At 34.6% G+C, this 22,254-nt stretch overlaps 1 protein-coding gene across 3 annotated transcripts in view; it reads right to left on the bottom strand.

Annotated features, from left to right (window-relative positions):
• SNX29 (sorting nexin 29) overlaps window positions 1-22,254 on the bottom strand; it is a 97,880-nt gene that overhangs the window by 52,205 nt on the left and 23,421 nt on the right. For 2 of the 3 annotated variants that reach the window (XM_051631746.1, XM_051631745.1), the window contains exons 12-15: window positions 19,278-19,341; window positions 18,129-18,257; window positions 8,924-9,006; window positions 4,683-4,789 (exon numbers count right to left, since the gene is read on the bottom strand). In XM_051631746.1, coding sequence (XP_051487706.1) covers window positions 4,683-4,789; window positions 8,924-9,006; window positions 18,129-18,257; window positions 19,278-19,341 — 383 coding nt within the window. Of the gene's footprint in view, window positions 1-4,682; window positions 4,790-8,923; window positions 9,007-10,655; window positions 10,780-18,128; window positions 18,258-19,277; window positions 19,342-22,254 lie in introns of those variants that run through there. The other variant, XM_051631747.1, reaches the window with a different exon arrangement.

Genomic DNA, 22,254 nt, shown 5'->3' with positions numbered 1-22,254 from the left:
TATGGCAACTGATTCTAATAAATCACCTAAGTAACATTTCTTCTCAGTTCAATTCTTTGATGAATACAACATTCAATAGCTACAAACTAATCACAGTATTTTGAACTAGAAATAGTGCAAAATACACAAACCACATTAAACTTTGTCAATAATTAATGAGTAGTGTATTCTGCACTCTTGGACTTTTAATAGGATTTGATCTAGAAGTCCACTCATCCCAGGCAAATCTGTGAGGGGCCAAGGGACTGCATTGGCACAATCTGTGGTACAAAGGTAAACAGTGTGGCTTCAAGTGCATCCCCTTTGGACACAAGGTCTAGCTATGTCTGTACTCTTAATTTTTGAATCAAAGTGTCAAGAAAGCACCATGGAAAGGATGTTTATCAAAGAGAACAGGCCTGAATGAATACAAGATGAACAGTATACCAATTTACAGAGCAAACTATGTTTAAGTTGGTTCCCATCCAAGAGAAGCACGAGAAAATAAAATTCAAATCAAGATTAAATATGACATTGAGCTCTTGAATTTTTCTTCCACTGAAGTGTAAGGCTGCAGCTTAAGGGGGAAGAAATCCAAATAGCCAAGGTCTAAATAGTAGCAGTAACACTGAAGAGTTTTAGTTACTTCTATGAGAACCATTATACTATAAAATTGAAGGAAAGTTTCAATTATTATGGATGAACCACCAGTACATATTGTACCTGGCAAGGGAGTTGTCTTGAACTGATAATGCCACTTGTAGCATTGGAGCAAATATATTTGAGCCAAAAAGGGTCTGCAGAATTATTTTCAAGGGAAAGGAAAGACTCTTCAGAAAACCCCACTGTTAGAAGTTTCAAAGTAAGTCCTTCCTATATGATTCCTGCATTAAAGAAAAGGAACACTGATGAGGGGCACCATCAGAGGTGGAGCATCAGAAGAGCAGCCTCAGGTCAGAGCAAGAGAAGCTACAATTTTAAGAGGAGCAGTTAGAAGTTAACAGCAGCAGTGACTGCTTTCACTCTCTTCCCCAGGGAAGTTACCTGAGACAAAGCAGTTTGAATTCAAATGAACTGAAATTGAATTGATTTAATTTAGTGCTTGCTTTTAATTTAGTGCTTTGTTCCAGACAACCTGTATCCTTCACATAATCAAAACAAATAGAAAAAGCAGCTTCAATTTGACAAGCCAGGAATAGACATAATTGATTAAAAATAAAAAATAAAAATATTTATACTTGAGTTGAACTTCAAGTATTCTTTTTTGATTTCTTTTTATATTAGAGGGAGCCTTTCAAATCCAATAATTCATCAGTGCAGCATATATGCAAAAGAACCTAACCTAGATATGACCTGCCTAGAGAGAAATCTCTTTTTAATTCTGAATTTACAAACTATTCTGAAATGCTCAGCAAATCACTAAAACTCAGTAACTAAGTAATTGAACTTTCCCTGAATTGAAAGGAAATTGAACTAATAACATACTTTCATTGTAACAGGACTATTAGGTACTAAAGCTAAAGATTTCACAGAATGGTTATTTAAAGCCAAACAGGCAAACATTTTTTGTTTGCCTGATTATATAAACAGTTTTAGATTAACACTGAAGCTTTATCTTACACATCACAAAAAAAAAACAACAACCTGCAATATGTCTAAGTTACCATGTAGTTTCATTCCTCGTTTTCTGAAGTACAAAGACTTAACATAGTATTAATATAGTTTCAACAGTCAAAAGTATTTTTTACATTATTCTTATTACATAAAGAATAATTAGGCAGCTTTAATTTACTGGTTTTGTTCTTGTCAAGCATTTCTGTTGCACTTAATCCCATTAGAAAAACTTAATCCCATTAGACTCTCTTCTGGCTCCTCCTGACAAAAATCAGAACATTACATTTTTCCTCAACAGAAATACACAGATTTTGTTTTTCTACAAGTGAAAAACTATAGAACTCAAGATGGCAGACAGTTCTGACAAATCTCTTGATATAGCCAAAAAATGCCTAGTCATTGCTTCATTTTTTCAAAACTTCCATTTTGTATTCTTGACATTTCCATCGGCAAGCAAGTAATTTGGTTCAAGGCAGAGTGAAAGATCCATTTAAGAACAGGGCTGAGTTTTGGTTGTTTTGGATTGGAGTTTTTTGTTTAGTTTTGTGGTGTGGACTTTTGTTTGTTCAGAGGTTTTTGTTTCTTTGTTTTTTTACTATAGAGACATAAGGTAAGCACAAGTCACAATTCATCAAGAACAAGTAAAAAATAATCTGTATCTTTCCATTCAAAATACATTGGGAACTTGGAGACTTTCAAGACCTGTCTGGATGCCTTTCTGAGTTATCTGATCTAGTTTGGTTGGTTGGTTTTGGGGGTATTTTTGTTGTTGGTTTTTTGTCCTGCTCTGGCAGGGGGGTTGGACAAGATGATCTTTGGAGGTCCCTTCCAACCCCTACTATTCTGTGATTCTGTAATTGTGCACATTAGATGAACTACATATTAAAGCTTGCAATATTTCACTGTCTTTGTCACTTGTGGACAGTACTACCAGTGTTTACTGAGATTAAACCTGACATACAAAAGAGCACTAACACATTGAGCAAGAAAAAAACTACACTGGCAAGACTTGTTACTGGCTGGGGAAAACAGAAGTAACTAGCAAAATGTAAAATCAGATACACAGGATAATGAGATTAATAAGCGTTACTAAGAGGGATAAAAATTAGCATATCTCCAGCTGCTGTGTTCTTCCATCTGTCCTCATAGCAAATACTAAAGCCTGAGATGAAAGATCTACAGCAGTGATCCCAAAATACTGCAGCTCTTCATATTAATTAATTTCCATCTACACTATGTATGGCAATGTCCATCAGACAATCAAAGTGATCTGAATGAAAATGCCTCAAAAACATTTAAGCCAAACCAGGTTCTCAAACCAATTTGCACCTTGGACATAGAAACTACTGCTCCATTACAACTGTGGGGTAGGCATTCTGTGATACAAAAGCAGGATTCAAGCAATAGATTGGCTGCTTAAATTGATATTGCCACCAAAAATGCAAAATAAATTATAGCATGTGTTTACCTGGAAGAACTTAGCTCATGCTTTCCCCCCAAGTATGTGATTTGATATTAAAAAAATATACTGCCTCTTCCTGAAATCTTTCTTCAATTACAGTTACTTTTAACAGTTAAAATAGTGGGTAAGAAACAGTCATGGTTCACCCTAAATGCCACAGTGTTTTTCCCTTGTGGAATTGCAGAAGAGAGAGCTTAACACTTAGTGCAGCTATTTACTGTTAACTGAGTATAAACAGCAATGACTCAGAAATAAGTTTGTTTGTAAAGAAGATTAAAAAACCTGACCAGCATGCACATTAACAAATGATCGCTGATTAAGTGCATGGTGATTCATGGGCACATCACTCTTGCCTCAGAGAAGAAAACCAGTAAGCCAGGACTATACACATCGTTCAGAGAATTATATATCGTATTTTTAGAGTTGCACATAAAATAGTTCTAGCCAGTTCACTTCTAGTACTATTGCACTTGATAAGTTAAACTGTGCAATATGCATCCTTGGAAGTGAGCAGCGCTTTGTGGGCGTTTTTTGACATAAATTCTTACTGAGAAAATAAATATACATGCATATAAAAGCATTTTTCATTATTTTCATGAAATAAGACAAATTCTTTTGAGAACTGCAAAAAAAGTCTACCCTTGTACCATCATGCATTGGCCAGATGAAATTACATCTTGCAGTATCTTTTCTGACATTCTTTGTGTAGGTACAGAAGAGAGGAGAGGAGTCAGAAGAACCCAACCTAAGGTCTGCGTTACAGGGAGAATTGGTTTCATACAGTCCTATGAGAAAAGGATAACCAAGTACGAATGTTTCAGAAGAACTATTAGTGCCTTTGATGTATGACCTGCATTTTAGTCATCTTCATGTTAATCAGTTAATATGAGTATCCAATTTCAGAGTATTTTGGGTAAGAGAAAGATACAGAGATTTGTTTTACTTTTTATAAAAATGTTCTGTTCATATTTAATAGGAAATATGGGTATTAGATACTAAATTTCATTACTCTTTTCTAGAAAATCATTTGTATTTCAATTTAGGATGAATCCCTAATCTTTCTTTCTTTTTTTTTCCTTCAATGAATTTTACATTAGTCTAAAAAGTGAATCTTGCATTAAGAACTTTTTCTAACATGGTCATATCAACAGAACCAGTAGCTTCTGTCATCCATTCCCATACTGCAGTATTCAATAAGCTACATGGTAAAGCAATACAAAAATGAAACAGTTTGGCAACCACAAAGCAGTATGAAAGCACAGTATGTCCTCATACTGCTGACCAAACAGCAATGCCTGAAACCTATTGTCTGTGATGCTTTCACCTTCACCACCATCACTTATAACCTTAGGGAATTCATTTACTTATGAAAACGTCCATTTTAATATCAAAGTATAAATGTGTGCCCTTGTTAGGAAACTATTTTCAATTATCTGAATTGCTTTAAATATGCTTTGGAGTTGAATGAACAAATTTTTATTTTAACCACAGAAGCCCAAAAGTTAAATCAACTTTTCTTATATACCAATAGAGAAAAAAAAAAACAACTAAGCAAAGAAACTATTTATACCCTCAAATGTTACGTCACAATTATGATACCATAAAATTTGTGTAGTAAACACTTTACCTCAATCAATTTTCTCTCATAAGAGCTGGCTAGTTCCTCATTGTTTTCTACTTGCTTTTGCTCTGGAATAGTAAATTCACCATCAGTGCTCCAAATATTTGGTAGAACTACAACAAAGAGATACATCAAATTAAAATGTTAAATTACATAAACCTCTAAGACAACTAGTTTAGAAATAATAGCTCTAAAAGGAACAATTATTAGAATCATCAAACTAGGATGTAATACTAAACAGTAATACAAGTACTAAAATACAAATGCAGTAGGGAGCTTTCTTGTGAGCAATATTTAGACAGTTTCAACAGAAAAAAATGCAAACAGAAAGCTATCTAATACATGAAGGTAGTAACTACATTTCCTACCCAAAGCCTTTAAAAACTAAGCCTATGCTTATTTTTTAAGTATCTTTGCTACTTCTCTTCCAAAACATCATACTACTTACATGTCACAGAAGTCATAGAAAATAGGGCTGAGAACGGACATTACATACTTCAGCTAATACTTCATGGCTCTGCATAAAGCAGAATCAGCTGTAGTTATTTTGTTGTTGACAGTTGTCAAGTTTATTCCTAGAAGTCAAGTTTATTCCTAGAAGCCTACAATAATTGAGATTCCATGCTTCCCTGCACCATCTATTTAAATTTACGTATTCTCAGAAAGGTTTTCTTGATATCTAATCAAACTTCCTTCACCTTCCAGTTAAGCCCATTACTTCTTTTCTTATCTGCAGTGACTGAAAATGAGTTTATTCTATTCCTGTTCCTAGCTATCATTTCTGTATTTGATGATCAGTTAAAGGCCTATTCTAAGTAGTATCCTCAAGTTACACAAAATTCAATTCAGCTTTTCCTCACAGATCATGAATTTCTAAAAAAACAAGCTAGCACATATAAAGTAAACAAGCCCTGATAAAAGAAAGGCTTAAAAACTGCTTTCACTATTTTTCAAAATCTAAATTATATATGCAACCACTATAAGGTAGATAGAAAACACCATCATTCATCTGACTAAATACTCTTGAGCCTGGACACTGATTCTTGCTTCAAGGAAAAATATATTCATTCAGAAGTTTAATATTAACATAAGTGAATTTTGAAAGCTATTTTAAGAGCCATTTCTTGCAAATCTTGCTTGAAGTTCTTCAGCCAGAGATTTCTAAGATGAGCATTTTTATATACATAATAGTGATGCATCTAAGCAGGTTTGAAAAATGGCACACATTCAACTTCCTGCTGATGGCTGACTTAAAAACCAGTATGAAACTGTTCAGTCTATGGCAGTGCTCACTCACTTTGAAAGCTGGTATGATATTCTTAACTCAACATAGTTGTGATTCTTAAAAAATTTATTCACAATCACTTTTGCTGAGTGCTTTCTTGTATTTGTTCGGTTTCTTAAGTCACTGCAAGGCAAAGTATAATGCCCAGTTTCATTTATTATTTTAGGGAACCAGTTAAAAGCCATAACCAATAACATCTGAATTGATTGTTGTAGCAGACATGTAGATTCTTCTCTATAGTTGTAAAAATAAAAGCAGGAGCTCAAATTACTTTGAGTCTTTTAAGGCAGCTTCATATAAAGTCTAAACATAGTGTTATAAAATCTACAATACTTAAAAGACTTTCATTTTGATCCCATTTGGAAGAAGATTAATAATCAATGAAATTACTCATTATGACAATATAGAGCAGCAGTTGTATAAAGCAGTTTACACCTCCCTGATTAAGACCATTTCCTAACATTACAGCAAAAGAAGACTGCAAGGAGTTTTCCAAGTTTAAACAAATCAAGACTAAAAGTCCCTGTCTACATGTAAGGCTTGTTTAGAAGTCAAGAACCATAAACGACAAGTGTGGAAATTAATAAATAAGAAACCAACAAGAAATTTAACTTAAAATTACAAAAGCAGAGAAAATAGTAGTTTCCTCATCCTATTTTCTATGCTAAATTATCACAATCTCAGAACACAGGAATAAAACAGATTTTGTAAATATACCTTGTAACCCTTCTAAGGATCTAAACTTAGAACAAAATGACTTTACAGACAAGTCGTTATGGTCACTTTAAGTTATATCGCCACTGGAATTCAATAATTTGCCTTAAGTTACACAATGATAGATGTACTAAAAAGCACAAACAGCTCTTTCTTATAATGTAAATATTCCTAATTATGAAGGCTCCTATCTGAAAAATATTAATGCCTATGATGAGATAGTGCAAGTTACATATATACAAACCATAGGTGCAATAGATACTAGAAATCCATTAAAAGAAAAGAAAATCTATTTGTTTCACTCTGCTCCTCTGAAGTGTATCTAAATATATTAGTTCTCAGGGATTATGTGCTTAAGTACTTTTTTCAGTCAGAGGCCCCAATACTACAACCATTTTCACCTAAATCTCAAATGGCAGCTAAGAAAAAAATGGTTTTATAAAAGTACGATGTGTGAAGTTAGAATATAAAGAAAATTATTACAAATAGTGTCATGTAGCTGAAATTTATTCTGGCCACTAATTATAAATATTACAGAAAATTTCTGTGGAAATGATTAAAAATCCTTTGAGCAAAAAGCATACATGTATTCATTTTTAGAAATGTTGGTACTGTTCCATCCCCCTTTTTCATCTATGAAATCTGACCATCCTACTCAGTTTCTATTCTTATCACTCACTAATTTGCATAATTTTAACATGGCAGAATATAGCTATGTTAGGAATACTTTTTTTCTTTTCCTATAATTACACTCATCATGGGAACTGTCAGCATCTAATGAAGGATAATTTCTGCTATTATAAGCAGCTTAAGGAATAGTTTTCATGAATAATTCTTAAAATGAATCCCTAGAGTCAAGCAGAATCGGAAGTAAAAATGTGTTCTCACTAACAAAAATCCTTTTAAGGATCAATGAAGTTTTTAAACTACAGATGAGTGTATCAACTAGCCCGTAAAAGCAGAATGAATGCAGTATTCATTTATACAGCCACTTACAAGACCACAATAATGACAACTTTAAAAAAAAACTGATGGTGACAATGTCTGAAAAGCCACCTCATCTCTCAAAACACCTTCTGTAGTCAGTGGAAATACAGGTCCCAACAGATGATTCAGTATCAAGACTCCAGTTCATCCTTTCACAGATACCTTTATCACCCCTGACCACTGAAAAAAAAAAAAAAAGGTAACACTGCTGCTAATTTAAGTTCTAATCTTTCAGATATAAAATCTGCTGATTAGAGTCACAGGAACTTAGAAAAGGAAGTGAAATGTCTGGTCTTAACACAAAGTCTATTTCAGTTTCGCAAATACTGCTCTCCAAAACAAAACAAAGTATAAACTAGACAGTCTAAATTTTCTCTCCTCAAAATAATTTTTATGTTCCAATATGACATGAAGTCACAGATTATTTTTTCAATTAAATTTTCATCTGATAGCTTTTTCTGGAAAACTTCTTCTTTAAACAAATTAAGACCACCTCATCTATCAGAAAATGTTTTGTAAAAATACCTACCAAAATCTACAATGGTATTTTTCTCACAAGGAAGAGATATTAAATATGTTATTTTCACTGTTAGGAGATACTACTCTGCCATGGTTGGAAGAGATTAACAGGGCTTACAATTACCTCTTGCTAACCCCATTTTCATGTATATTATTCCATTTGTTTTGGCAAAGACTCAGCAAGGAAAGCAAAGGTTTCTTGATCATTTCTACTCAGCAATAATTTGATAGATTGCCATCACGTAACATTCTTTTCCTTTCATATCAATCTGCATTACAAAACTGCTCACACAACAGTGAATAGCCCAGTCAAAGACACATCAGTTCTTGTAGAAACCAAATCATCATCTTTTGAGATGCTGATATTTTCCAGCAGGGGTGGATTGATGTCATAATGGAATATGCATATAAACATAAAATATATCCCATGAAATATATCCCAAGCTACATTGTGATTGTTTTGTGTGGCTGAAGTGTTGGTTATGGACCAGGACTCACGCAGGATTGGGTGGTTTGTTACTTACAGAGATTCTTTCCAGGATCAATCCAGAAAAAACCACGGATGTGGCTGTTCAATTGTTATTCTTTCATTGACAGTTTTTATACAAGTCCAGGAGTAACTTCCATTACTTGGTTATGATATTCACGCCTCCAACAAACACTGTTTCAATGGTAGCATACAGAAAAATAAAAAAAAACTCTGTGCATGGACGTTTTTTTTCCTGCTTCATTTCATCCTTACCTTCCACAGTTTGACCCTCTCTTCTGAGCATCTGGACAGCTCCTACATACTTCTTAAGTTGCACTTTCAGCACCTCATTTTCTCTGTCAATAAAAATAACAGCATAAATAAATAATATTGTTTTCTCAATACAGAAGAAAGCCCATTTCAGCAGAAACAAACATTCTATCAGTAATATTAAGCTTTTTCTAAGTTGTGTCATCAAGATTTTTAAAAACAGAAAAAACTTACAGATTAAATAATACATCCGCAACAGAGTATGAGGAAAACAAGTATTGCAGGGCTACATAAACACATCAGTGAAGCCTTTTGTCTTATAATTAAAAAAAAAAAATTGAATTGTTTAATTTAGATTTTCTAAACTATGCTACATTGATGGCAGAAAAACTACATAGTCTATCTAAATCAACAGTCAGTTAAAAAAATAAGGATGAGATACTAGACAAGGAAATTCAGAACAGCCAGCAGAAAATTACTCATTTTACTAGCTGTCCAAGTATTTAATATCAAGCAATTCAGCTTTAGGAACAGACTTTATCGCTGTAAGATAATGCCAGAGCTTCAGCAACAATATTGAAGGTAGAAGCTTTCCACACAACATTCCTAAATGAAAACACTAATTTAAGCCCTTTGACTGTTATATTTCAGTGCCTGTGCTGGTCTCATTTTTCTTTGGAAACTGCAAGTATTCCAAGCAGGTACTATCATAGCTCCACTTAACAACATTAAGCACCTTAGTGTTTATTCGGGAGGAAACAAAAAGCATTCTAATAGATTGAATTTTAAACAATCTAATTACAGAGAGCTATGAATAGATTACACACAAAAAGGTAGGCATTTCATAGAATCATAGAATCATAGCATCTTAGGGGTTGGAAGGGACCTCGAAAGATCATCTAGTCCAACCCCCCCTGCTAGAGCAGGGTCACCTAGAGCACATCACACAAGAACGCATCCAGGTGGGTTTTGAATGTCTCCAGTGAAGGAGACTCCACAACCTCTCTGGGCAGCCTGTTCCAGTGCTCTGTCACTCTCACAGTAAAAAAATTTTTTCGCATATTCACCTTGAACCTCCTATGCTCCAATTTCCACCCATTACCCCTTGTCCTATCACTGGTCATCACTGAGAAAAGCCTAACTCCATCTCCCTGACACTCACCCTTTACGTATTTGTAAACATTAATGAGGTCACCCCTCAGTCTCCTTTTCTCCAATTTCATTTATGGGAATTCATTTAAGAATGACAAGTATTCAGAAACACATGCAAATATGTTTTATTGTCCTTATCATACTATATATATAAATACACACACACATAAAATATATTTTACATATATATACTCCCACAAAAGTAAACTGGTTGTGAGCAATGCCTGATTTATACATAAAAACCCTAGACTGGGACTATTATCATATTTCTATGGATTTCAATTAAGTTTTCTGAACTATGTAACCTCAATTTTAGTCAGTTAGTAGGAGGCTGCTAAATAATTCAGAAGAAACTATTGATTACTCAACTATCAAATTTCAACAAAGTCCTTGATGTATTTTATTACATTTTTCATTTCCTAGCCTAAACAGTACAAGCCAGCTTTTCCCCCAGAGGTGGACGCTGATACTCAGATTAAGGAAAAAACCAAATCAGAAAGACAGTTTAACTTTATATACTACATTAAAACAAGTCTAGATAATTAAAAAAAAAAAAGACAGCTCTACAAAAAGATTTCTCACCAGCAGTGTAAATATGTCTGCATGCAAATAACTGTATACAAGTACATTACAGTTTTAAGGATTCTCATTCAATAATCATGCACCATCTCATTTTCATATTTGAGAATAGATTCAGTGTCTTCTCTCTGCATTAAGACAGCATCAAAAAAAAAAAAGAAAATCCATTTTTTTACTATTGTGCCTACTGGCTTAAAATTGATACTGTACAGATGAACTTCAGAAGGACTTTCATTCACTTAAGGTTTTTGATAAAAGACTGAAATTCAAAGCAGGATACTAAAGCCTAGTCACAATTTTTGAATATGGCTCTTTATCATCTTACTACTTCTCATACTTTGACATCTCTCTCTTATTACTACTATTTGGATAGATTCCAAAGAGGGCCCATCCTGACACATATGAATTTACATAGCTCTTTTTATCACAGCATGCTTTAAAAAAAAGAAAAAAAGAAGAAAAAAAAAAAAAGAAAGAAAAATCAGGCTGAACTATGCCACTAAAAGCACACCCATCTCCAAAACCTCAACTGCAACACATATCCCTGCCTGATATCTTCTCCTATGTCAATAAGCAGCTGAAAAACAGTGATAAATACATCCTTTTACCCTGTATCAGCTCAATGATAGAGGATGGCAATCTAATACTTCTACAAATTACTATTTTTGCTCAAATGGCACAGATCTCCTGTGTGTTGTTGATTAAGCTTTATACCATTAGTGATTACTCATGCAGAATCATGATACAAGACGTAGTTTTCTTTGGTTGTTTGATTATAAAACTAGAAAACTGAAAATTAAGAGCTCCATTGAAAGAAATACTAAGGTGTGAAATCCAATTTAAAAAAAAAATATTTAAAGTATTCTATGAAACCAGATCCTCCCAAGATCTCTTAATGATTGATTATTATTGGGGTGTCCATAGGAAGCAGACTAGCAGAACAACTTTGGAAGTATATGTCTTCAAAACAAAGAAAAACCCACATGCATTTCCCCCACTACTTTTTCCTGAAGACAAAAAGATAGCTTTGGATAGAACAGATTTGTCTCCAAAATCCATCCACAAGTATGACCAGAAAGACACAAATACATTTATAAAAACAGTAATACATAAATGCCACACATCTGTAACAGTAGGATAAATTTTATTCCATCAAAAGCTTTTTCAAGCTACTGTAGAAGCTTCTCACATTTCTGTGTCTATTCTCCAAAGAAAATCAGATAGAGATATTCCCAGGTTCTAATGAACGTTTTATTTATAAGCTAATGCAGTAAGGATCAACCTTCGTTAGCAGAGTATACTTAATCCTATAGCACTTTAATCTGGTGAAATTACTTAAGAGGCAATTAAACTCTTTAGTTAGCTTTTTGGTTTAGTACTTTTCCTGAAAATAAATCAGAATGTGATTATGTGTATCCTCTCTAAGTCATTAACACTGTTCATGCTCAAAACCAGAGTAAAAATACATTATCAATTATGGTAATGAGTCAGCACATCATAACAACCATATGCAAACAGGAACATATGAATCAAAACCTTACATGGTGATAGATGAGTAAATTTTATCCACTTTCAAAAATGCAAGATATAACGTCACAAAATCCCTACAATTACAAGTATTTCTACTGTCAGACGTACTTGAAAATTCACCAGAATCCACTATATGTCAACACAAACTTTAGGAAAAGATCTTACTGATCCTACTGAACTCCTGTGCTGAAACCAAAGTCAGAAAAAAAGAAAAACAGTGAGTAAATTTCTTTCAAGAGTATGCATGTGGTCAGGATTGTTTACACAGCACTACTTGATTGGCACTACTAGTGTAAAGTATCCTTTTCACCAAAGCTGTGAAATAAAACATTAATCCTAAGGGACTTACTTTTCAATGGCAATATTTAGCGACATTTATCATACAACAAATTCCCATTTTGGGAAACATATACTGGCTTACATGTAATATAAATGCATATCCTTACCAACAAGTTTATTCATGCCAGGAAAAGTAGCAACTGTTCCCTAAGGACTCTTGTATCAAAATGATTAATTTAACAGGATAACAAGCATCATGTTCTCACATCAAAGGGAGGGCAGTGTGAAAGAGAGACGCTCTTCATATGGAACACAGCAGTTGATCAGCCCCCCTGCTGGGACTTCTGCTGTATTATTGGAGAAGGACCAAGGCCTCACAAATGAAATCTCCCACTGCTTCCTTGTTCTACAGAATCCCTTTTAAAAACTACCTTTATGTGGGGAAAAAGAGGAGTTGAAGAAGATGGGTTACTTTTCAGTAATGTTCACAAATTTCTGTGACGGATAGTTATGCTTATTGAAGCATGTATATATAAACCAAGCACAGCTAAGGTCTACAATGGAGGTCAAATTAGATGCATCTTATGTACTTCAAAGTATGATGTCTGGCTGTTAATACAAATGCATACCAGTAATAAAGGGTTTTATAAAAGCTGGCTTCCAGAAATTGTATTAAAAGGTTAAAGAATAATACACCTTTCAGTTACAATTTTTGTTGCAGAGGAAGCAGCCTTACAGGACCTATTCTCCTACCTCAACAGAAAAACAAAACCAAACCACCACACAACTTCTTCTTGAAAAAGATACAAAAATGCCTCTAGGGCTTCTGTAAAGTGAGCACGGTAAAAAAATAATTTGGAAAAGACTAGATTCTCATGTGTCTCAACTACAGTAGTCTGAAGAATACTGTAATTAAGTTTCTGGCACAAAAATCAGATACTAACAAGTGCTTTCTGCTGAGCTTACTCCTAAGATGTGTCTTATTTCTAAATCCCAACTTACAAAATATCCAATCAAACAAAAATCCACCAGAAGTCGATGTCTTGATAAAAGCTTAAATATTTTAGAAAATACCACAAAGGTAACAAATCCACAAATAATAATTTTAAAAAAAGTAGCAATCTTGAGAATGAAATAAAAAGTGTACTGCAGGAATATGTAAAATCTATACACAGAGGTTGTGCTACATGACTTCCAGAGATGCCTTCCAACCTGAATTATCCTATGATCCTACTATTAGAAGGTGCAAGATCACAATTAATCATAATCATATGTATCCTAAATAAGAAAAATAAGAACTATTACTCATAGAAGTTGAACTATATACAATTTAATGAGATTATAGTACACAACCAATGTCTGAAAAAAACTGTAACAAGGAATAATATGATAAACTTAACTGCCTGTCATGAAAGACAAACACCATATGCATGATAAACTGAAAACTATACTTCACAGCATAGACTGTGTTCAAACAGAATTATGAAAGGGCTCTATCTTAGCACTGCTATCACATCTGAAAAAGCAACAAATGGCTTTGTGGGTAAGAGAAACAACTTCCTCATATTGCTTACGAAATAACATATCTCTTTTTGTAACTTTTTTGTAACTTGTGAAGTCATCAACTAACGAAGCAGGAGAAAAGAGTAATTCAATATTGGAATATTCAAATTAATTTTCACAAGCAGGAATAAGAGATCGTTTTCTTCTCTCCAGGAAGCTGCTTAAGGTAAGTGATTTTCCTGGTTTGAGCCAGGATGAAGCCACTTTTCCTTTTACTGTTTTGTTTTTTTTTCCTTCAGTAAGCTTTCTTTTAACTAGCAAAGTGTTCCAACTAAGACTGATAACAAACACTGGATTGTTTTTGTTATTGCTGAGACTTCAAGGTTACATCTTTGCTCTGCCAGCTCAGGCACTACTGAGAGATCTATGACCCCCACCTGTAGGAGGCTGAATCAGACAGACAGCAAAATTGGCCAGAGATATTCCATTCCATGTATCTACTTAAGCTCAGAGGAAGGTCAGAGATCACAGAAGAAATTTCCTTCCTACTTCTTCTTCCCTTCTCTTCCATCCATGGCCAGTATCTGGGGAGGACTCCATCCATCACCACTGACCCCCTGGCTGGAGCTCTCCTGACCCTCATCACTCTGCGCTCTCTCCGGCAGCTCCAGGACTTTTCGGACTGTTCCCAGCTCAGGAGATGCTGTGGGAGTTGCTGGGGGTGAGGGGAGGTGAGAGGCTTTTGCACATATCTGAACATATTTGTATATAATTGTATATATTTTCTTTTATCATTAGTGTTTAATTAAAGCTGTCTAGTTTAGTTTTCAATCCAGTAAAGTCTCTTTTTCGCTCTCTTCTTCCCTATCTGAGTGGGATGGGGAGGGGATCGAGAGCGTTGTTGTCGAACCTGAGTCAAACGGTGACAGTGACGCATCCATTTCAAGTTGCACAACACATCACTTCACCCACCAGTGAAGCCCTATGGCTCTCAATGAACTGCTGTAAAGCAGATTAATATAAAAAGCCAAAACCAAAAGCAATGTGGCTTAGATAATACAGGCACTAGATATGAGGAGGCAGGTTAGGTAACAAAATTGACAGTAGGCAGAAGGTACATAAAAGTTTAAGATACAGTCAAATTGTCATCCCCCATTTCCCTACATGGTGCATTATCATCTTCCTTTCTATCTGTTTTTCTTGCTCAAAACCTTGCCCTTTGTAAAATGATTTCCTCCAACATTTCTGAATACACTCGAAGAATATGCAATCTGAGATTATCCAATTTCACAGTCAACTTCAAGGAATTTATTTGCCTAGCAAAGGGAGGTAATAGTATTCCATACAGAAACAAAAAAATCTTAATTAAAAAACTTTAACATTGCCAAGAAGCCACTGGCACAGTATGTCCATGCAATTTAAGAAAGGCTCGTTAATGAGGAACAACAAAAAAACAACAAAAAAACAGCTTATAAAATGATAATGGAGTCTATTTAGTTTATTCTACTGGAAGGCTAGGAAGTAGGCTGACTGCTAAGACTGAATGCTCCTCTTGAAACAGTACCATAAAACTGTTAGGAAATACTCAAATACTTCACATGGAAGAAGGAGATTCCCACTACTTGAAATTAGGAAGGCCTAAGAATTTTTCCATTTTTCAAAGAGAACTTAGGAAATTCAGGAAAATTTCTCTAAGTAAGCTAGTGTTTTGTCTAGGAGACCTGAGACTACAGAGAGTCTACATCAGCTGCATCAATCAATTTTGCAGATATCCAGAAGCAATCATTTCAACATTGACTAACGTGCCACTGAAATTTATGTTCTCAAAGGCTTCAGGAAGATATTTACACCAAATTATTTGCAACAGCTTTGGGGACACAAACATCAGCTCTTATAATCTGAAGCATATTTGTTCATCAAATTACAATAGCCAGACTGTTACTGAATGACTTTCCTTGTCTTGAAGTGTTCAGAATACTACAAACAAGGCAATTTTTCTCCTCTAGTTAGGTGATCAATTGTTTCCAAGGTAAACAGTGAGATTTCATTATTACAAAATATCTGAAACTTACTTTCCTCTCATTCACCTAGAGTATGATGACTTTCCTCTCATTCACCTAGAGTATGATGCAGTACTTGAAAAGCATTTCCAAAATTTTTGTTATTTTGAACTCTTCAACTTATTCACCTTGCCCAAATACCTGTTGTAAAGTATTATTTATTTTTAAATTTCTTACTTTTACTATTGCAGCAGCATCACCTACAGTGTACAAAGTGTCCCAACAAAAGAATTTAGAAGAAAAACCTCTATTTCAAAATAATAGATGCAGCTTCTTATATGCTAGAAAATGAGATGCAATGAGTCATTAAAGAAATGCATCCAAAGTCCAAAATATTTAGAATATGAGGAATTTGTTGTACCTAAGAAGCTCCCAACACTGTTTTTATCACAACAAGGTAAACTTTCAGAAGAGCAATCAGCACAAAATACCCAGTCTCCATAGCAATAAGAGAAATTAAATAAACTTGTTTTAAATAACAGGTTAGTCTAAGCGAGCATCTCTTTAGATCTTGTTATAAAAGCTTTATCTATTCTTTAAAAAGGTATGGTCATGACAAATATCTGATTCACCCATATGGCTATGCAAATTCTAAAACTGTGGGGGAATTGAGTCAAAGAAATATGAACATACGACTCCTATAACCTGAAATGTGAATATTAAATGATGAGGTATTTGCACTGTCTCAATTGCCCTACATCACATGAATGTCAAACCCACTTATGCATTCTCCTTCCCTCAGAGTAGTTCAGTATGATGTGTCATCCGAAGCAGAACTAAGAATGTTCTACATACTTTTTTATTTAGAAAAAAAAGAAAGCTTTATATTTATGAATTTCAGGTACTAGTTTTCTGTAATAAAAAAACTTACAGGAAGCTCAGCTGTGGTACTTCACAATTGACACTAAGTACTCTGCCAGCACATGCAGAAAACCAATACTTCTCTCTGTGACAAGGCCCAGGTCAATAATCTTATTTAAAATTTGGGATAGGTTTGCTCTTAACTATACATGTGAATCATCCCCAAGATCCTAGGCATCATAGGTTACTCTAGAGCTTATTTAGAAATCACACTATTACAGCAGCATTTACATTTAAAAGTTTTTCTTAACCAACACTATGACCACTCCTCACACTTTCTACTGACTGAAGTAGGAAGTTTCTGGAAGGAGAGAGGTCCCCATACTAATCTCAGAGTGGAACAATATAAGACATCTACCAGAAGAAACACTGGGGAGTAATATTAAAATGGAATAGCCTCTAAAATAAGTCCTCACTGGCTCCGGATCTGAGACCTAGAATATCAACAATCTTGCTTGTGTACCGTTTAATAAAAAACCTGTGTTTTTACATAAGCAGCCACTTCCACTATTAGGTTAAGTATTTATTTCATTATTCTAGGACAGCAACATCAGTATGTTGAAAATAATCATTAACATGGTGCTTTTGCTCCCCTTTCCAATTATGCTTAAAAGCTGTATCAGATTTTAAGTTTGAAAAATAAGATTTGCACCCAGTGCTAGGTATTTTAACAACAATATCATATATACAATAGAAGGGAAAAAAAACAACAGGAATCTGACATCATGACTTGTCCCAGATTGGGCAGACAGCTATGCTAAGAATCCTCCAAATATCAAGTATCACAAAAATTAATGGGGGGGAAAAAAGGGGGAGGAAGGGATTAGAACTGGACAAAACACATACAAGAAGAGAGATAGGTCTTCTTACATTTACTTTACACTTTTCATGGCTTATATTTCTTACTATTAGTCTGACAGTTTTTAAAATTAAACTTGATGTTGTAATAAATTCAGCTCACTAATATTCTTTCCTCTGGACCTGTAATGGTGGTTTTACTAATATTTTAGACTCTCACTTGCTGTTTACACTTAAAAAACACAAACTCACTGAATCTATCAGAAAATCTTGCACAGATTTTTTTCAGCTTAGTTTCAACTAAAGTCCATGGGATTTTTAGTCCTAAATCACTTATGTTCTTCTGAAAACTAAATTACTTGAAAGTTACTTTTTCTGGTATGCAGAATTTTTTATTCCCCTGTTCCACAGCTGATACTTTTTATGACACTTTCACCACTTCTTACCGTGCCAAGGCTTGGACTTTCATGGCATGTCGCTCTTCCTGTTCTGCTAATTTCCTTCTCCAGTTGTCCATTTCTTGCCTTAGGGCTGCAGAATGTTCCATCTCTCCATCAAGCAGGTTTCTCAGGGATCTAGAAGAAGGCAGCAGTCTCTGTTAGAACACTGCAAACCCTAGCCAGTATTTAGAAGATACTCTTAAAATCAGAGTAGTTTGCCTGAATTATACAATTAATATAATCCTAAAATTTCATATTCAAAGTAATACACTCACCTGATTTAATTAAACAAATATATGAAAAGCTACAAGGAAAAAGGACCAATCAAAACAGCTCTAAGTGCTATTATTGATTTGTATTACAATCTCATCAACATGTCCAAAGGACAAGCTGTTACAGTATCTACTGTAACGCCATGCAAAAAATTTCTTATAGAAAACAGCTTATCATCTGGTTTCAGCTTTCAGTGCAAGTCCATCCATCTCAGAAATAACATGTAAGCAGTATTTTTACTAGTAAGTTACTGTTACAGTAAGACATGGAAGGGTCTTTGTCCCTACTGAGAGTACTGCCATAGACCTGTGTGTAAAACCTGTGATGAGACAGCAAAGGTCAGCATGCTGCATCATGGTAAAACCTAAAGGATCCTGGTCCTTCTGCCAAAAAACACAAACCTGAAGGGGGTAATAACTTGCAATTATGGGAGCTTGGAGGATTAGAGGCAGGAAAATGTGATCAGTTGGCAGTCTCAACATTAAAACACCCAACTAATTGAAATATCTACAGAAAAATGTAAATTAACAGAATAGCCCTACTACAGCAGAACAACAGTGTGTCTTTTAATACATTTGTATTCTCATTCATCTGATGATGTGTTTCAATAGGCTAAATAAATACAAAGTAGTTTTGATAGCATCTTAAATAAGTGACTTACCATTTACATCACCATCTTGTCCCAAGTGAACATAACAACACTCAAAAATGACAGCCAATTTCAGCATATTATTATTGAAGTATTAAGCTTACCTTTCACAGAAAAATAATATACACATCAAAAAGCTAACACAAAGATTATGGGTAGCTTTACACAAAGAACAGCTTGTATTAAAGATTTTTTTTTAATTGTAGTGCCTCCTGACTAAAAAAAAAACCTACCTGTTCTGTTCTTCCAGCTCATCCTTTCTGTTCATCATGGCCACAATAGCTTGACGAAGTTCATCTAAAGAGAAGAGACAAAATAGATTAATTTCTGTGTGTATCTGTGCTCATTTCAGATCTAAAAGTCATGCACATACTGGCACTAATTGAGCAACACATCTAAGATTACGCCAACATAATTTGATACTCAGCAAAACCCAAAAATGTTATCTCATCACTAATTTGAACAATCTATCAAAAATTATATTATTTAACACTGTATCAGAAGTATTGATGAAATAAAATTAGTCTGTATCTGGCTTTAATACCAACGTTCACAAGTTTATCTGTGGCTGCAGCTGTTTTGTTTTAATCACAGAGAAGTACAGGATGATGCACATTTTCACTACATGCATATTAATGAGATACATTTAACTTCTTCAAATTGTTGATTTTCCTTGCTGTAAATTCTGACACAAGAAATTTGACTGTTACAGTAAGACCAGAGTAGAAATACTGTTACTGCTTCTCCATGGCATTTCTTCTCAAGCCCAGTCTTAAAGACAATGGGATTTCTGAATCTTGTCATTTCCTAAAAAATCCTTTCTATCTCCTATAAATACCTTAACAAAATAATTTCTGTCATTGTAACAAGAATAAAAGTTTAAAAAAAATAATGAAAGAATTTTAGAATTTTTAAAGACACCACAATTCCAGTCTGGCATTTGGATTCTGCTGGTAAATCCTCCCTTGCAGGATTCAGCAGGGTTCTCATATCACTTGAAATCAGTCAATCTAATTTCTTCATGCTAGATTTTTTTTTCCAAAACACTTCTGCTTCTTTGGCCATGGAGAAAGTAGACAATAATTTTCCTACCCATTTCACATTACAACTTAAGAACTAATCGACATCAGTAAGAAACATTTCTGTAGGTCATTAGATGGATTTTGCACTCCATTAATTCAGTACAGGGAGAACAATTATTTTTCTACAGTGACTTAGCCTCTTTATATGAGTTCTCTATATTGCTACCAAAAAAACCCAAAAAACAAAGATCCAAACCTTGTAGAAAACCTGAAAGTTAAATTGGTTATGTCACTGCTTTAGTGACGTAATGCTGTCCTTTCAGCAAAAAGACATTCCAGCTTGCCTTGCCCACCCTCCTACCACCTCCCTTGCACTGGCCCTGGTGTTTACAGACACACAGTGTCCTAGCAAGGTCTGATCCAGCCCAAAATTGGTTTTCTTTTTTTTTTCCTGCAGGACTACTTTGCAGACAAGCTGTTACAAACTGATCTTGCTGTTGAGTTTAATATTGTTGCTGGCACAAGGCACATAGCAGAGAGCGTTCAGGGCAGAACGTAACACCTTTTTAGTCAATAAAGATTAGAAGTAAAAGGTGGAATACCCTTTTTTTGGCAAGAATAAAGTTCATATTGCATTGAAGTGACCAGGTAACCACTGCAATTTACATAACAATTGTAGGAAAACTTAAGAGTGGAGATTCTGAATGACAGACTAAGCTGTGCTCCAGTATTTTAGCTACTGTTTTTCAAATGATAGTCTATAACAGCTTCTATTGACTAGCCTTTATTTTGGAGGGAGGGGGAAACAAAAAAACCAAAATACCCACCAAACCCTACATTCTGAAATTTAAGTATTGTAATTAGCTATAAAATACACACCTGGTGATCACGAAACTCAACACACTATAGTATTCCTTTGGTAATGATAAGACATCGCCACTTTGAGGGCAGATTGGGAAGGCTGGGATTTTTCCAGATTTTTGGGGTTATTTTCTGGTTTGTTGGTGGGGTTTTTTGCCAGTGGAAAATTGCTGGGTTGTAACAGCTCTTGAAAAAATGAGTATTGTGAAAATGGAGCACATGCCATCAGCCTGTGTCTAGTAAGTGTTCAAGCCTTGTACAAGTGTATAACATAGGCAAAAAAATTCTATAGTAAACTTTGAGTATAGTAACACTAAATCAAAGATCTTTAACTACAGATTTGCATTCAGAATCCTCCTCACAAAAGCATCAAACCAATAGCATTTTAAATACTTCAAGAGTGTCATTAAAATATGACAATGCATCATCTGAGTTAGTTGCTATTATCTTGACTCTGAATGAACTGAAGTAATTGCTACTCAAACATGCTATAGTAGTGCTGGCTTTGTACTTACACTGTGGTGACTACAATAACTGCCTGTATGCATACTCAGTCTGTTTAAATGTGGACTGATCTATTAACATTTAAACAGTGAAGCTGTTAGAAATTTCTCCACCTTGCCAGTTCTACCAGTCTATTGAAATTGTAACCTTAGCTTGCCTAGTAGCTTTATCTTGTTTATTGCACCCAGAATCTTCTGAACAAGTAGAATTGAAATCCCATGTTTTCTCACTCTCCTCTTCAACACACACATAACTAAGCTGAGTATGAAAGATTCTGTTAAAGACCATGGTTTGCATAAAAGCAGAAGAAAGCCTCTTGAAATAAAAGATGTTAAAATGCTTTTTATTTCCAGTTGTCTCTGAGTTATGAGAGTTATGGAATTGGCAATTCTACAGAGACACACCAAAGCAGAAACTCCAAATTTCTTTATCACATACAGGACAAAGAGCAGTGCTTAATTTTAGGACCAAAACAGCAAACACATCATACTCAGTGTTTCTTCCTAATTCAGTTCAACTATGGGTATCAGTGGAGATGTGGAAAAAAGCAAGAACACAAACAACTAGTCTGGTCAAAGAGCCCAGGCTTTCAAGAAGGCTTGTACAGCCTGTACCTACCCTAGCAGCAATATTGCTTCATTGCAACACTTGTTATTTCTTCTTGAAGTGATGAGTATTAAGGAGTCGGATTTTCTATCAGTTACTCAAAACAATCTCAAGAACTATACAGTTTAGCACCAACACTTCTTTAATCTCCCCATTCACAGTAAATATGAAGGAGTGAAATAAAAATGTTACCAAGAAAAAAAAGAGAATAAACTTC

This window comes from Apus apus, chromosome 14 (genome assembly GCF_020740795.1).
Source record: "Apus apus isolate bApuApu2 chromosome 14, bApuApu2.pri.cur, whole genome shotgun sequence".
Taxonomy (NCBI): Eukaryota; Metazoa; Chordata; class Aves; order Apodiformes; family Apodidae; genus Apus; species Apus apus.
The sequence above is the reverse complement of the archived record's forward strand: the minus strand, read 5'-3'. Positions and strand labels throughout refer to the sequence as shown.